This window comes from Paralichthys olivaceus, chromosome 10, assembly GCF_024713975.1.
Source record: "Paralichthys olivaceus isolate ysfri-2021 chromosome 10, ASM2471397v2, whole genome shotgun sequence".
NCBI lineage: Eukaryota > Metazoa > Chordata > Actinopteri > Pleuronectiformes > Paralichthyidae > Paralichthys > Paralichthys olivaceus.
In genome coordinates, this window is record NC_091102.1 from 5,086,431 (window position 1) to 5,103,661 (window position 17,231).

General features: G+C 41.3%; 1 protein-coding gene across 1 annotated transcript in view; it reads left to right on the forward strand.

Annotated features, from left to right (window-relative positions):
• tbx15 (T-box transcription factor 15) overlaps positions 1–17,231 on the forward strand; it is a 38,968-nt gene that overhangs the window by 2,384 nt on the left and 19,353 nt on the right. The window contains exons 2-6 of the mRNA XM_069532683.1: positions 85–303; positions 2,092–2,319; positions 2,437–3,153; positions 9,340–9,550; positions 12,640–12,741. Of these exons, the coding sequence (XP_069388784.1) occupies positions 2,967–3,153; positions 9,340–9,550; positions 12,640–12,741 (500 nt within the window). The 5' untranslated portion in view covers positions 85–303; positions 2,092–2,319; positions 2,437–2,966. The remainder of the gene's footprint in view (positions 1–84; positions 304–2,091; positions 2,320–2,436; positions 3,154–9,339; positions 9,551–12,639; positions 12,742–17,231) is intronic.

Genomic DNA, 17,231 nt, shown 5'->3' on the forward strand with positions numbered 1-17,231 from the left:
GTCATCACGGTCACACTCTTTCTCATTAAATGCACAATTTAACACGGGATGCAGCTGAGTTTGTGTTTTTTTTTTACGCTGCAGCTTCAGGTGAACGGAGCCGCTTCGCCCTGCAGCCCAAACCCCTCCAACCAGGCGTGGTCCTCACATCTTTACCCGCAGTGTCTCTCCACTCCACGTCTCATGCGCCCAGCCCCATGCGGGGGGTAGTAGCTTCTGGCCCCGGGCTGGAAGGAGCCGGAGAGCTGCTGTCTGTCTGTCACGCTGGATGTTTTACTGCTTCATCCTCCGGGGTCAGGCGAGGTTAGACGCTTTCTTTCACTAATTGAATATTAACGACACGTCTGAGCTATATCCCGCCCACCTTCCACGTGTCTGAGGTCAGAACAACAATCTGGACCGCGTTTTTTTTAACACGTGTTTACGCGTAAAGCTTCCGACGAGAGTCCAATTTGCTTTTAAAACGCTAAAAGAAAACCAAACTGGAAATAATGGTGTTTACACGTGCTTAGACGAGAGAGAAATTGGGGAAATATTTGAATGAATTAAAACTTACAAAAATGTCCCATGCAAACCTCTGGACACAGCTGGTCCAGTGAGGACCAGCCCGTTCTATGTGGCGCTCGTGTTTTAGTTCGGGATGGCTCAGATGCCACCGGGGCTATAATTTGGATCTAAACAGCAAACAGTTGGTTTTAGATTTTACTGCGGGTGTTTAACGAGTTTCCTCCCACAGGGGATTCAACACCACCCCCACTCCGACACACGCGCGCAAGCAGAATATTTACTTGTTCGCTTTGCTATAACTTTACGCACAAGCTTTTACGCGCATAAAGCAGGACATTTGTCCAAATAAAAGCTGCACAGAATACAGCTGCATGAATTTTAACAAAAGATGTGTTTCCTTGTGTTTCTCTGCTTTGGTTTTGGTGTTCAGCTCAAACCAAATAGCCTGCACTATTTTCATCCTGGTTGTCCTGTGCGTCAGAAATGTTAAATTGGTCTGTATTTATAAAGCACTTTTCTAGTCTCACTCAAACCGTAGAAGCTAAGCCATGGCAGTGGAAAACAACATGACATTTTGTGTCAATCAAATCTGTTAATCCAAAGTTTTTCAGTAATTAGTTTTATATTTTATATATTTCACACTGATATATTATATTTTTTATTTTACCATCCTCTAAATCCTCATTTAAAATGTGTTTCCACCTTTTCTGTAGTTTTCCTTGCGTCGTAATCCAGTTGTGCAACCTCATATCCAGAGTTAAAAGTCAAATGCGCAGCGGTGACCTTTGCAAAGCTCCGTGTCCCGGAGCCGCAGGTTGACTTCAGGCCTGCTCTGTGCAGACAGACGCTTCCCTCTGGCGGATCATGAACCTCCATCATTTGCTCGTCTCCTTGAGTCGCTGACAGAAAATGTGACATATTTATTTTTTCTCCACGGTGAAACGAGATCTGTGTCTTTTCTCTTGTCCTGAGCATCAGGCCCCAAAGTCTGTATATCTGTTTTTATAAAAGCAATTTTAAAAGGAGTTTGACCAAAACTGTAATAGTAGTGCGAAATGTTTGCGTTATTATTATTAGTAGTATTAGTAATATTATTATTACCCTAATAGTATGTGTAGACGATTTTACCCTATTGTCACTGTCATTTAAATATTATTACAGTTATAACATGTACTCATTATGTAAAGTGTTTTGATGGTGTTGCATTAGACACAAATTTAAAACATATTATTTTTCAACACAATTTAATTCATATAATAATGTTTTGATTTTGTGAATAGTTTGATTTGTTATTTACCTAATAAGTAAAGAGACAGATCATTGTAAAGGCTGGTCTGAGCCACGTTCATTTGGATTTGGCAACGATATGTTAGAGTAAAATTAATGACTAATAAATGAGTGTAATAATTAGAGTAAACAGGCGATGGGCCATCCAGGGAAACCCTGAATCTAAAATCATTACATCAGCTTCCAATGTGAACTTAAATCAAACCAGCTCATTGCCCCCCCTCAGATCTGCGGATCCACAGAAACCAGTGACACCATTTCACCCGCTAATCTTCTCTGTTCCTTTGTGTGTCCAAGCGAGCAGCTCTGAGATCAGCCCACCTGTCCCGCTGCAGCTCAGCTGTCGATCCATCACAATGAAGCTGTAATGTGACTGTTCCTGCAGGCCCCGGTAATGGAGGAGTCAGCGGCTCACACACATCTAAATGACTGCGGGATGTGAGGGGCTTTGCGTCGGCCTCATGGTTCCAAACCTGGAGAATCAGCCTCCAGAGGAGACGCGATCTGAGGGACAGGATGACTGAGGTCACTCAAACACACACACACTTTAATTATTGAAAAACTTTGTCTGCAGGTTGATTTGTGTTGTACATGTATGTGCATTGAAGAGAAGAGATAATAAACAAAAGTATTTTTCCATAGTCAACATGATGGAGTCAGTTCATTAAGCTGCTTCGGTCTGGATCTTGGTTCCTCTCCCAAGACGCGCGTCTCGCTCAGCTGTCATTGGCCGGAACACTTTGTCGAGCTGTCTGTTCTGACTTCTCATTGGACGCGCAGGTTTGACAGGGAGCTGGAGGGCCGCCCTCTGTGCCCGGAGAAAAAAACTCCTCCAGAAGTGAGTATCAATCAGAGAGAAGTTAGGGGACAGAAAGAGAAAAGAAAGAAACGGAGCTGAAGGACCGAGAGACGCGCAAAGCGGCACACCGCCTTAAAACGAACCTTTCAATCCTCCCGGACTTGATCTCTTGCGCAGCCAGGATGGCACAGACTGCGTCAGAAGTTTGATGCGGCGTTTCTAGTCACAGTTGGATTTACTTTGGACACTTGGTGAGTTTGCGCTGCGCTGTAAACACTGACGTGTGCATTTTTTATAGTTCTGCTTCTCTGCGTTTTGGACGGACGGAGAGGCTTTTTCGCCGCGTCCTCCCCTTCGGGTGGATTTGAGAGAAATGAGTGAGAGGAGGCGATCTGCCGCAGCTCTGAGCTCTAGAGCCCACGCTTTTTCCGTGGAAGCCCTGATCGGCTCCAACAAGAAGAGGAAGCTCCGGGGCTGGGAGGAGAAGGAGCTGGAGTTGTCCATGGAGAGCCTCGCCACGGACGGAGAGGACCCGGCGCACTGTCTGGATATGGACCCGGGTCAGTGCCGCAGACGCGCACCACACAGCTCACACGTCCGGATCTCCGTCATATCGCTGCAGCGCAAAGCAAAACCACGAGTCCCGAGTCAAAACATGGCTCCACGTTCAGTGACCCAACCCAACACATGTAGCTGAAAGCTCCACGGTCTGTCACTGTGGAGTCTTTCTTCTTTAATTCAGAGAATAAGCTCTGTTGCACAACGAAGAACCAGTGTTACTGCTGTAGATGTAGTTCATAAACCTGCTGGCTGCAGGCCTGCAGACAATCAGTCATGTTGCTCTGCTCTGAACGAGACGCGAATTATGCAACAAACCATCAAAACACTTAAAGCGCATTTTAGGACTTAACTCATAACAAAGAGAAATGTGTGTTTTGTAATGGAGGGTTGACTTTTCCATGTTTTGACTCTGGACTGGTGGATTACACTGATGTCAAAACACTTACAATGGGTCAGGACGCACATTTGGGTTTCTGTTTGGACGCTGGTTGCTTTCAGCTGCAGGCTTGAATGGAGGCCTCGGCTTGTTGCACTTTACATGAGGTAAATGACCCGGTGCGTAAAAGAGAGAAAACGTCAGTTTGAATTAGATTGTCCTCCAAAGAACCCCCCCCCCCCCCCCCTCTCCTGCTCCTGCGAAAATTACAATTACGCAATGACCGCGTCCGTTTTGCGTCATACACAGCACATCCAATATTTTCCAGGTACTGGAAGAGAGCGCTCAGAGAATTAAGAATGTAGCAGAAGATTTTATCTGTCGATCATTTGGAGAAAAAGTCTAATTGGTTAAAATATGTATCATTAATTAATCAATTATACACTGTGATTGTGGAACGTGCACATATGTTAAATTAATCACTCACAAAACAAACTTTAGGCCTTATAATAAACTTACATTAAAAATGAACACGGTAGGTCAGAGGTTACGTTTGAATTAATATTAATAATTAATATAAATGCAGCAAAATAGATGACAAATTATGGGAATTAAGATAAAAACATTTTGTATTTTTAGGTTTGTTTCTTGAAACCATAGCAAACAAGTCAGTTTTAAAAACAAGTCATTTGTTGCAGCAAATGTAATTTCTGTGTGAGAAATAAATTAATACAGATGTTTATTTTTTATTTCGGGGCTCATTTGCATAAACTCAAACGCTGGTGAAATGTTTTGGCAGGAGATTTATTTATGAGAACATTCAGTGAATCAGGCTCGTTAGATATAATGAAATATCCTGTCTGTTCTTCTCTTCCATCTTAAACAACTCAGATTTTTGTGCTTGAAAATGAACTGAACAGAAATTTTTAACTTTTGACTTTTAACCTCGAAACTTCGCTTTGAGCTTCGTTTTCAAACTGAAACTTTACAGAGCTTCGCATTCTGCTTTACTCACAGATGGAAAAAAATATGTTGCATGAAAATGTAAGGTCATTCACTCCGAACCGTGTATAAATTAAAATTAAAGCTTCTTACAAAAATTAGATTAGGTGAAAATAAGGAAACCCCTCTTCATTATTAAAAAATGGATTTAGTTTGAAAGACACGAATCGAAATTGTCTAATATGATTCACTGTTAATGGGATATGTGTGAAAATATGGAGACGTGCAGAAGTGAAGCTTTTCCATCTCTGTGTGCTGCTCAGGCAGCGACGACGACGCTGAGTTCCGCTGCCTGCTGCAGTCTGACCTCCGGGGCGCAGCGACTTTACGCACGGCTCCTCTCCGGTGGGAAACTGCTGCCGCTGATTAAAAGAAAATTAATACACGATGGAAGGTTTTAGGAAAAACATTTAGTCATAGGAACTCGAGGTGTGTTGTTACCGTTGATATTATATTTGTGTTAAACGAGGACGATGAAACTAAATGCCAATTACACGGTTAACAGTGGTAAACAACTTGTTTATGTGCGTTTTAAAAGGTCATAGATAATTTGTGCGTTTTAAAAGGTCATAGCTAATCTTCGAAAGGGAAACCTTAGACATCATTATACGACCATGAAGTGATTTTTCTATTTTTAAGTCTGTGACGAAGAGACGTTTCTCTGTTCGTCTTCTCCCTGCTTTTTGTTCCGGGTAATTTCAGGATCTGTGCCTGAATGGATAACTCAGTGCCCGGTGCCCTTGCACCCCCACACGGTCGGGCTCATTAGCAGGCCTGGTTCATGGCAGGTTGCGCTGCTCCTGCTCGGGTCCTAAAGCCTCCACTTTGGCGCGTCGGGCAGCGTTGACCGACAACAGCGAGTCTCTGTGGTCAGATTATGCGGTTTAGTGGAATTCTTAACGAAGTGATTTTATTTTTTACTCAACTCTGGGCGAGACTGGAAGCTGTCTGGTTGTGTAGCGGGTTTATTAGTTTTCAAAGACAAGCGAATGACTGAAAAATGCACAAACTCTGACACAGGCGCACATTTAACAGTTTTTTTGACAAAAAGACCTCACAAATACAACGACAACCACATTTCCATAACAGCTACCGTTAACAAGTTCAACTATACCTAACTTAAAATGTAATGCCACGTATCCAAGGCCTGACCCAAACTATGTGCTTTACAAGGTGACAATTTTAACTTTTACGCACAAATTACGCACAGAACAAATCCGCCACAAACTGCGAGTTTTTCCCCCTGCTAATTAAAATCTATCCAGATTTCTGTCTAATAATAGCCTGCACTAATACCAAATGATCCAAACACTGCTAATTGCGCTCAGTGGTTCTCCAGAGTAATTCATCCGTGGCTGATAAAAGAGTTGTGTGTATGATTGAAGTTTTACTGAGTCTCCATCAGTGTAGAAACAGGTGCTCCCACGGTTGGATTGGGTTACTCAGTAATTTCATGGTTGGCAGTTTGCTCCCGTGATCTTTAGAAATCTGCTGCAACTTCATTAAATATATCAACATCATCTCAACATAAATACAGAACTTCAACGTAGTGGTAACATCACACCTTTAATATGAAAACAATGCACATTCAGTACGTGCTTGAGAGATGTTATTGAATGTCTGAGGTGCGGAAGCCAAGATGGATACTACTACTACTAAGATACTACTTAATTTCTGCAAAAGATATTGCATATTACAAACTCAAATTCCAATCTGGAATATATTTTATATTTCTGGGAACATTTTGCAATTTTGTTTAAAAAAGTGCAAAACCAAATTTAAGACATGAGTCTTCTGTATTAGACCTTTCTACCTGACAACAATTAACTGCATGTCATGCTAATGATACAGAAGATTACCATAATGTCATAATTATTCCCAGATACATGTATAGCACATAAAACTGCTATCTGCAGCTCCCACTTTAAAACCTCTGCCATGGTGTCAATAAATCCACCACTTCACTGAGATCTCTACTTAAATCGTTTTTAATTTATAAATTAGAATTCAATTAAAATAGTAATTTAATTTCTCCACCAAAGTAACAAACATTTCAAATTATAAAATTCTTCCTCCTGTAATATTTTTATTGAATGTATATATGCATCATAGGTATGTGAACACACTTTAATGTGCAACACTGACTTGACTGAATTTAGACCAATTAGTTGCCCACAAGGAATGTTAGACTAAATTTAATGAAGCCTGGTGAGAGCTGATTGGAAGCTTTACCACAGGCCGCTCTGTGTGTGTGTGGTGTGTGTGGCGTGTGTGTGTGTGTGTGGCGTGTGTGTGTGTGTGTGTGTGTATTTACTGCAGGAGATATCAGGGCAGTTCTGTGAGCACATTTTTACCAGTTTTTATTCATTCAGCTTAAAAAGCAAGTGAATCTTGCATTTGTAACCCCCCCAAAAAACCTTTATATTAATAAGCGATTATTGATATTGATTTCACCAATACCAAACCCAATGCTGTGTCATACTGGATTAAATATATGGTCCTATGATATTAGTTTTTATATTTTTTGACAGTTCCATTCTAAGGGTTTGAATTTTGGCAGTGACGCTTAATGTTGAACTCCATGAACGTGTGTGTGTGTGTGTGAGAGACGGGTGAGTGGGGGAAGACAGATTCTTGAGCCTGATGACAGGGCTGCCAGGCACAGTCAGCAGACCCCCGCTCGGCTTGAGCCGCTTTTGCCGTTTCCTCTGAACACCTGCGTTTCCCACACCAACATCCAGCAGATATGAGGGTTTGCTCAATGTGGCTTTTCAGCCTGTGTCTGTACTTTTCAGATTCAATGCCAGAAACATCACATTTATTTAAATGTAGCGTCAAATGTTCTTACGACCACTGTGGAAAAGCAACTTTTAGTTCACGATAAAACCAAACTTATGCTGAAACCACACTGACATTCTTTAGTCAGTTGGAGGAGGCTGATTTTAGGCCTTTAAAGGATGAACCGTTTAAAATTTTCTATCTGTTTGATCAGACACAAGCCTCCGTTACACAACTGACCTGTTGTTATATGATATATATAATCTGGATATTTATAAAATCATGCAACACTCTTATTTAACTTTAAGTCTTGGTTGCAACGTGTAAACACCATATGTTTTGTAGAATTTAGTAATATAGAAACTAATTCCCACAAATATGTGTATATTATGTGTACATATACTTTGTGTGTGTGTACGCAAATTATTTGGCAAACTCTCCAGGACAGATATTAGTTACCCCTGACCTCCCCACTCATATTAAATATCTTCGTTTGTGTGATCTAATCTTTTGGCTCCAAATGAAAACACTGCCGTGTGTGTAGTAAGTATTTTTATAGAGAGCGAGGGGGCAGCTGAATGTATAAATGTGTGTGTGGACAGTTAAGATGAGATGTGGGAGCGTAATCCTGTGTGACAGTCCTCTCTGGCTGCAGTGACATTGGAAATCTCTCCTCTAAGGAGCTGATGGAAAGTGTCTCTCCTCTCTACGCCCCTGTCCTCCTCCTGCTCCTCCTCCTCCTGCTCCTCCTCCTCCTCCTCCTCCTCCTCCTCCTCCCCCTCCTCCTCCTCCCTCTGCTCCTCCTATCTCCATCTCTCCCCTGTGTTTCCAGTGGGGTTGGCTCGGCCTGCGCTCCGGCGGTTTTGCCTGGGACGCCGTCCAGTCCTCTCAGCAGCTCAGCATTTGCATAATCATATTTGGGTGCCCTTAGTCTGCCAAGTCGACCTCCTCTTGTCAGGGTCCTCAATAAATAATAAATGATTAGATTTTATCTTGTGGGTGGTGTTGGTAGTGATGATGGAGGAGATGTGGGAGATTCAACTGTTTCTGAGACAAAATAAGAGTCTGCATGTGGTGATTCCACCAGAACTCTATCTGCTGCTCTGAGGTGTTGAGGAATAAAGATTTGATATCCAAGCTGGAAAAACCATCAAACATCTTCACAGTTAACCCCAGAGGTTCTTGTTTTATTTTGAAATAACACCACACATGTGTTAAGTGACTTTTAAAGGTTAAAGTCAAGTGAAAATTATTCTTTGTTGAGAAATTCTGCTTTTCTCTTTAAGTGGAAGTGGATTGTTGATGGTGGACAGTTTTATTTTACATAAATACTTTGAGGATATATTTGTATGTGATGGGGAAAAAATGTGCAGAAAATCTTCTGATGCGGTTTGATGAACTCAACATTTTAACTCCATTTGAAAACACGCAGGGTTTTGGATGGTGTACTTTCAGGGGTTCCTGTTATTTTGTCCACTCCACCGTGGCCACTTTGGGCATCTGGTTTGAAATACAGTGAATGAGTCTAAAGTAAAAAGTCTGGGGTCTTGCTGTTTGGAGTCTGGGGGTTCAGCCGGATGGAAAGCTCTCCTGTAGGTCTGGATGTGTTTCAGGTTTATTAATCTGCTCTAACGTTGTAACTGCGTTGATGACTCCACTGGTCAGTCTGTAAAACTCGCTCCGGAAGGAACTCTTGAGGGGAAACTTCGTTTGCTGAACGTTTCCCATCGGAATCCTTCATTGTGTGGCCCAATTTAAAATTTAATATTCCCTACATCGCATTTCAAACGGCTTTACGCAACATTTATTCTGCTTTTGACATCAGCCCAGAACTCCATGACGAGCTGAGCCAGCGAGCCAAACTGGGCCGCTTCTGTCCAAGTTGCAGACGGCAGGTGATTTGGAGTCAGTGGAGAGAACCGCTGCGCTCTCCGCCCCATGCCAAGTTTCCTGCGTAAAACCCAAAAAAGCGCATTAATTCCACTGTTTCAGTGCCGCCTTCTCATCATCTTCCTCATTTTTCCCTCAGACTCCGAGGCGAGTCCCGGCTCGGACGGAGAGGGTCTGGCCGAGAGGACGTCGTGTTCATTTGGCTCACCCGCCGACCTGGCCCCCGGCCCCTGCAGCGACCCATCGCCCCCGGCCTCCATGGAGGAGATCCAGGTGGAGCTGCAGTGCGCAGACCTGTGGAAGCGCTTCCATGACATCGGCACAGAGATGATCATCACTAAGGCGGGCAGGTAGGAAGCACACAGACACACAGACACACACACACACACACACACACACACACACACACACACACACAGCTCGGATGGTTTACGTGCAGCTCTGCGGTGCCACTGTACCTAAAAGAGGATTTACGAAAAATACTTTATTATTTGGCGAAAATAAACTGCCAGCTGTGTCCGCACACACACACACACACACACACACACACACACACACACACACACACACACACACACACACACACACACACACACGCCTCTGTCTGGAGGGTGTTAACGTGTTGCACATGCAGGCCGCTCCTCTGTGTTCAGGCCTCCATGACGCTGCAGGTTTTTCCTCATGTCGGAGCACGAGCAGCTCTGATTCTAATAATCTCCCTCCAACATGTTTCGGGGTTTCTCGCTCTCGGGCCAACAGTCGACACCCAGACCGAGCGCAGGAGTTAACCTGCGGGTACAGGAAGGACCTTTGCCCGCAGTCTGCTTCGCTCCGTGCGCACTGCGCGTATCCACTAACATCTCCCTCCTGTTCAGTGGACAAATCCTCCTTTAAGAACATAGTTATCATCATTCAGAGGGTTTAAAGAACTTAATGTTTAAATAACGGAGTTAAAGGAGTCAGGAGTGTGATGATAGAAGTATTTACATTTTAATCATCAGCTGTTTGCTTGTAAATAGTTCATGGATCAAGGGTTCCTCTTTTATAGTGAGCTGTTGGAACTTATTCAAGACGGAGCATATTTTAAAGTGAAGCAGTAATGATATAACTTTTTAATTCATTAGTTTTCCTACTTGATCAATCTACGTTGTATTTATGTTTTGATTGATTTTCTTTATTCATAAAGTTCAGTTTTAACTTTATATTGTGGTTTCTATGTGCGACTTCTTGCAGAAGTGTGAGGTAGCTGTCCTTCAGTCTTTCAGTCTGAACCAAACTCATGTGGCTACAAACAAATGTGAGACTAAACAAACACCACAGAATAATTTGCCTAATATATTTTATCTAGCATCAAATATATAATTATAATTACTTTGTAATTGAGTGTGATTGTAGTCTGATACCTTTTTTAAGTGAATGAGAATAATCTGAAAAATAAATGAAAATACTACTTATATATATTAACTTCCCAGTAACGTCAACGTTAAACTAATTTAGTTAATTAGAGGATATAGGATATTTGTTTAAAAAAACAGTGGCAGATGCTTTATCCAGCTTATTTATTAACCTAATATTATTTTCTGATGTTGAAATTTTAAAACCAGACTTTGTATTCTTCCTCCAAAAATCTGTTTTTCATATCTGACTTCAGACTGAATCAACCTCTGCTTCTCTTCTCAATATATATATATATATATATATATATATATTATATTATAAGATATATATATATATATCCTATAATGAATTAGTTTTAAATTGGTTGATCAGCTCATAAATATAAAGCAACAGTGACTTTGCGCTGAAGCAAAGTGCAGGAGGACGTGGACGCGCACGTCTCCGTGTGCATTTCACGGCCTGTTCATAATAAGCTCATAAATCCAGACGAGGAGGGAAGCAAGAAAACAGCCCTCTGTTCTCATTAGGCAGGCCCGGATTTACGAGCTCCGAATCAAAAGGGAAAAATGCAGCTTTTGAAGTGCAAAACGAGGAATTAAGTTGAAATGTCTCCCTCTCCATACACACACCGTTATTTAATATAGATGGCTGTGTCTTTATCCCTTTTTTTCTTTTCAGTTTGTTGGTTTTCATGAGGTTTGGGCCTCAAACTTTGCTCTGAAGCTTCAAAAACCTTTGGGGCTGGTTTCTGAAAATATCTAAAGCATAAATATCAAGTTCTGCTGATTTATATAAAGGCCCACGAAATGCATTTAACGATTTGGACTTCAACACAACATATATATTACTAAATTCCTGCAAAGGTCAGAGGTCACAGTGGCATGGAACAAATATTTCACTTTACTGAAAAAGGAAATTGTAAAAATGAGAAGAGACTGGAAAGATTCCTTGTTTTATGGATTAACAAATGATGATGGATTTAGATCCGAGCAGACTTGGATTCAGGATCATGAAGCTAAACCTGATTTATTTTATAGATAGAACTAATTTGAAGAGCACACGTCCTCAAAACACTAAACTCTGATGGACCAAAGCTCCACTTTCAAAATTGCAAACCGACCTTTTGGATGCAAGTCATCCGTTAGAGGAGTAAATCGGGACATGCAAAAAAAAAATGTACCTAAAATTAAAAAATGTACGGAGAGGCAGCTTTTCCATTTTTTTATTTTCAGCATGTACTCAAAGTAATTACCTGATCAGTGGATTCAGTGAAGAAGACACACGCTAGTTTTATTATTTTCAGTTGTATGATGATGTCACAGGCTGACACATTTGAATCCTTGTAAATGTTCTGTGTTTATTTAACGTCTCGAGTCGTGACGACTCCTCGACACACTTTACAGTTCAGTTTTGCCATTGACCCATTTACACACATTCATACAGCGCATCTGTAAAAATCACTCACTCTGCCAGCACAGCCATCAGGAGGAATTTAGGATTCAGCGTCTTGCACAAGGGATACACACGGAATGAAGGGGCCGGGGATTGCACCAACAACCTTCTGTTTTGTGGATGATCCGCTCTTCCCCCTGAGCCACAGCCGACAAAAACATACACGTAGGATGTGTAGTCGTATTTGTTTTCATAAAGAATTGGGAGTGTGCACCAACTGGAACATCATTCTCTTTTTTTGTCCTCTCAGAGTTGGAGAAACAATACATCTCATAATTGTTTGTTTTGGTAGTAAATTATAATCCAGTTTCAGCTGCCGCTCACCTCAGGTTCCTGTGGCTGCAGAAATCCTACATGAAATCAGAACCTTTATGTAAATTGAGTTGTCTGCGTCTCTCAAACACAGTTCGAATGTGTTTTTGTGGGTCGATCGGCAGCTGACTGACTTCATCCGTCTGGTTTCAGTGGCAGTGGTGTGTTTTTGGACACTTGTTATTTTCAGAGGTATTTTTAAAATTGTCGTCTCTTCAGAGTAAAAGAGGCAGAAACTCCATCAGTACTTCAACGTGTTTTGTTTTGTCCTCACCAGGCGGATGTTTCCTGCCATGCGGGTAAAGATCGCAGGACTGGACCCTCATCAGCAGTATTACATCGCCATGGACATTGTGCCTGTGGACAACAAGAGATACAGGTATCTTCCTCCCTCTGAAATAACAGGACTGAAGATGAATGACTGTGACGTGCCACATATCAGATATTAAATCAAATTGTCCTGGCATTCTTTATTGATGGTTCATTCCATTTACGCCTCCCAAATACAAAAATGTGTCCCACTGTTTCTTTACCAAACTGCTGCTAAGAACCAAAATGATTTTGTTCCTTTTGGTTTCACTGGGAGTTTAATGTCCTGTGATGGTCTGAAAGCTGTTTCAGATGCTTCTCAGCCACAACAACAATTAAGCTGCGGTGAAAACGCTGAGTAATTGTATTGTTTCTTCGGCACACAAAAAAAAAAAAAGTCAAATGTACAGATGCTGCACACCAGCATGAAATGACAGCTTCGCTCTGAAAATAGCAGCTTCAAGATTCAGAACTCCTTTTAATAAATGCACAGCTGTGCACAATAAGCACATGCACGGTCATATCTGCGTGAGCGAGGCTGCAGCTTGACGCAAAACTGTTCATCATGGATGATTCTCAAATGTCAGACGGAGTGCAAACATTTTGACCCAGTGGGATTTTTCTCATCTTTGCTCCATTTCTCATGTCAGACTCGGACATAACAAGGATTTGGACCGAGCGAAGATGTCCCAGCTTTTCTTTTCTTTTCTTTTCTCAGATTTCTCATAGAACTGCTTCGGGACTGCAGCGTTTTTTTTTTCTCTCGCAGTCCATTCAGAGTAGTTACTCCCATCATTTGCATTCATGACGTGAAGCGAAAGTGATTAAAGTGTGCATGTGCTGGAGGGAGAGCTTGTATATGATGGATCTCTCTGGATATGCAATAAGACTGATATCCCCGGCCAACGGTCCCTGTGCCTGAAGTCAGAGCCAGACAGAGAAGATTGAAATGTATTCATCATCCCACAGGCCGAGCAGCAGAGCCAGAGGCTGCCTGCAAATAGGATAACTCTCAGCGTTCAGGTCTAATGACCGATATGAGAAAAAACCAGGTTGAGATGGAAAGAAAGTTTGTGATACTGAAAAGACTTTGGAGCTGCTGTTGTAGTGGGCGAGTGTAGAAGTTTTATTTGGTTACTTTTATGGCTCAGTATCATCATTCTTCAGGTATTATGGCAGAAATGAGGAAGTATAAGATGCAGATGGTTAAATCATGAGGTTTTCCTGCGTATTTGATGCAGATACAAGCTGTTATTTTTTGTTGAGAAGTGATAATTTGGCAAATAACCCAGAGTCTGCCTCATTTCATTCACAACAGTTTGACCAGTTAAGGCTTTTACAAGCTGCTGCTGCTTCTTTGTATCAAAGCTGCCAGTGGATGGATTTCTGAACCAGAATCGATGGTTTATTGTTTGTTTTTTAGGAGTGAAGATAGTGAAACAGGACAGGCTGGTAATATTCTTGATCCTTCAACATGAAAACACCCAAAACCAACTACCGTCTGATGTCAGATGGTAGTGATGATGATGCGACTATCGGCTGGTTTTCCAGGTTTGGGTCTGTCAGTGTTGAGCGGAACCCTCCAGTCTTTGCAAGAGTCTGTTTGAAAATAACTTTTCAGAGCAGCAGGTAGCAAACTTCTCCACATGTTTGAAAATCCTCAGGATGAATACAGAGTTCATAGACCTGGTGCTGTACTGAGGTTAGAGCTCGTTGCTTTGCAGTTCAAGGATTTTCTGTTGCAGGGTGAACACAGCATCATCTATTTTCATCCTGGCAAAGCCAGAAGTAGTTTTTTAAATTCACCTGTGATGGCATCGGAACACCCACGGTGTTAAAAAGAAAACCCACAGTGTTAAATTTCAGATGAGTTGTCTCTGTCTCCATGTGTGTTTACAGATTTGTCTACACATTTACAGATATAAATACACTTTCAAATCTGAACACATATTTGAAGATATTATCTTTAAACATTTTCAAATCTGTTTACACACAAACACACACACACACACACTCACACACTCTAAATATTTGCAGATACATGTACACATTAACAAATCTAATTACACACAGACGGATTGAGACTCACATTTGTCAATAGTTTTGCTACAATAATGGCCCCATAAGAACGTCTAATTACAGGGAGCTGTTTTATTTATTACGTGTTGCTGCTGTGCAAGAGTGAGTCTTAGGGTTAAAGATGTGAGTGTGCAATGTGTATATTTCCTCCATCTGCAAAACAAAATGAACTCAGCTCAGAGGGAGTTGGAGAGCCCGTCCTGTCAAATCCGATTTACTTATGATTTCAGACAAAAAACAGGTTAGTTGGAGAGAAATTAAAGACACAAGTCTGCATAAAAACAAGCGATTAATAAAAATAAAGTGACTTCTGCAGTGTGTGGGTTTGATTTGGGTTTCCTGCATCTGTCGTTTTAAATTGTTGTGCATTAATGTAAAGTTTTCCAGCAGAGCGCAGCAGACGTTCTGCCCTGCCGCCTCTCCTCGCTCTCCCAGCAGCAAACCAAGACATCATGGAGGACTTTTAGAGGCCATAAGATCTTGTAAAATTAAATAGGATTTTCTTCCTGGCTGCGGAATTTACCACAGGGCTTTGCAAACTGAGCTGGAGGCTGTCGCTGGTGTGTCTCACAGTCATGGAGAGTTTGGGCTCTGGAAATCCGGTCTTTATTGGAATCAAGTCACTTTCCTTGGGCCTCCTGCCCCTCTTTAGGAACGTCTCATTAAATCTCCATATATTACAGTTCTTTCATGTGGACAGTCGCTGGGTTTGCTGTGAGCTCAGGACGCTGAACACAGAGGCTCCGCAAACTCATTCTTTCAACTGTGTATCGGAGAAACACATAAACATATTGAAAATGGATAAAACGCACAAGGTTGTGACTCGTTGTTTATTTTTAATCTTTATCCGATGAACTCAGGTCCGTGAAACTGCATCAGAGTGAAAGATTTGATATTTTAAATATATTGTCATGGAGACATTTGATTCTCGTAAGTCCAAAAACAAAAACACACACACAAAAGTAAGCATATGGCACACACACACGCACACACACACACACACACACACACACACACACACACACTACAAATACAACCATTAATCTGATGTTTGACCCACATTGTTAAAGTTAAATTAACTTAATCTAATCCAAAAGCTAATCTTTAATCTAATGTTTCTCTCATTTGATGTTGTCATGTTTGTTTTTAGCTCATACACTTGATCCTGATAAGTCTAGAAATAAAAGAACACACACACATACACACACACACACACACAAACACCCGATACCCTTACAAAATTAGAAACATGTTCTAAAGGGATAAAACACACACCAAAGACAGCTGTGGAACTATACTTGTGAGGACAATCATTGAAAACAAACTCTTGTTCACCCTTAACTGACTTTACTCGACTAAAACAAAACTCAAATATGAACTGTAACTAAAACTGTAACTAATAAACACAAGGCCAAATATTAAACTGAAACGTCTTTATTTTCCTATATTTGTAGGCGTTTAGTTTCATGAAAGAAACAGTGTAATATATAAATGCACACACACACACACACACACACACACACACACACTGGTACAAACAGAACCTTAATCTAATTTGGAACTGACCCGGTGAAGATGTGAAGATTTGCAAAATATTGCTGCATTTTTGGTGCAGACACCTGGTTCTCATAAGTATAGAAACAAAAGAACACACACACACACATTCAAATTTAAAACACACAAAAATACCCACAAGCATCTACGTTGCTATTTCTGGGGTCAGTCAGTTGATCCACTTTAATCTTTAATCAAAATCAAATCCCATAGTTTAAGAGACGACTGGCAAGATATTACTGATGATGTGTTCTAGTGACACATCATCATGATAAAACACGCAGTCATTACACATATTCCCCGACCTAATCGTAACCCTACAGCCTAACTGTGATTTTAAACAACGTTACCTAATCTCAACTCTAATCTCTCATTTTAATCCAATCTGGTCCTCATAAGTATATAAATAGAAGACACCTGGATACAGAACTAATGACCCTAACAGGGACTAGCCGCAGGGGCCTTGTTATATTTTTGAGGACAGGGAAGAAATTCCATCTTTTTCTCATTTAACTATCTTTGTGAGGACATCTGGTCTTCGAATGTATAGAAAAATAAGAGCACACACCCACACACACACAAAGGTGCCCGTTTAAAATTAGAAACACACCCACAGGAATTTCTGTCGCCATCCTACCCCGACACCTTAAAACAGCTTTATCCTATAACGTCATTCTAACGTCATTCTAACGTTTATCTAACGAACACTAACGTGAGTGTGAGACGGACTCAGAGTGAGAACTGGCAAAATGACATTGTTTATCTGTCTCTGTGAGGACATTTGGTCTTAATAAGTATGAGAATTCAGTCGTGGACACGTGTTCACACAAAGCCGATGGTCTTCTCTTACACACACACACACACACACACACACACACACACACACACACCAGTCAACCCTGAATGGTAATTCAATAGCAATATTCT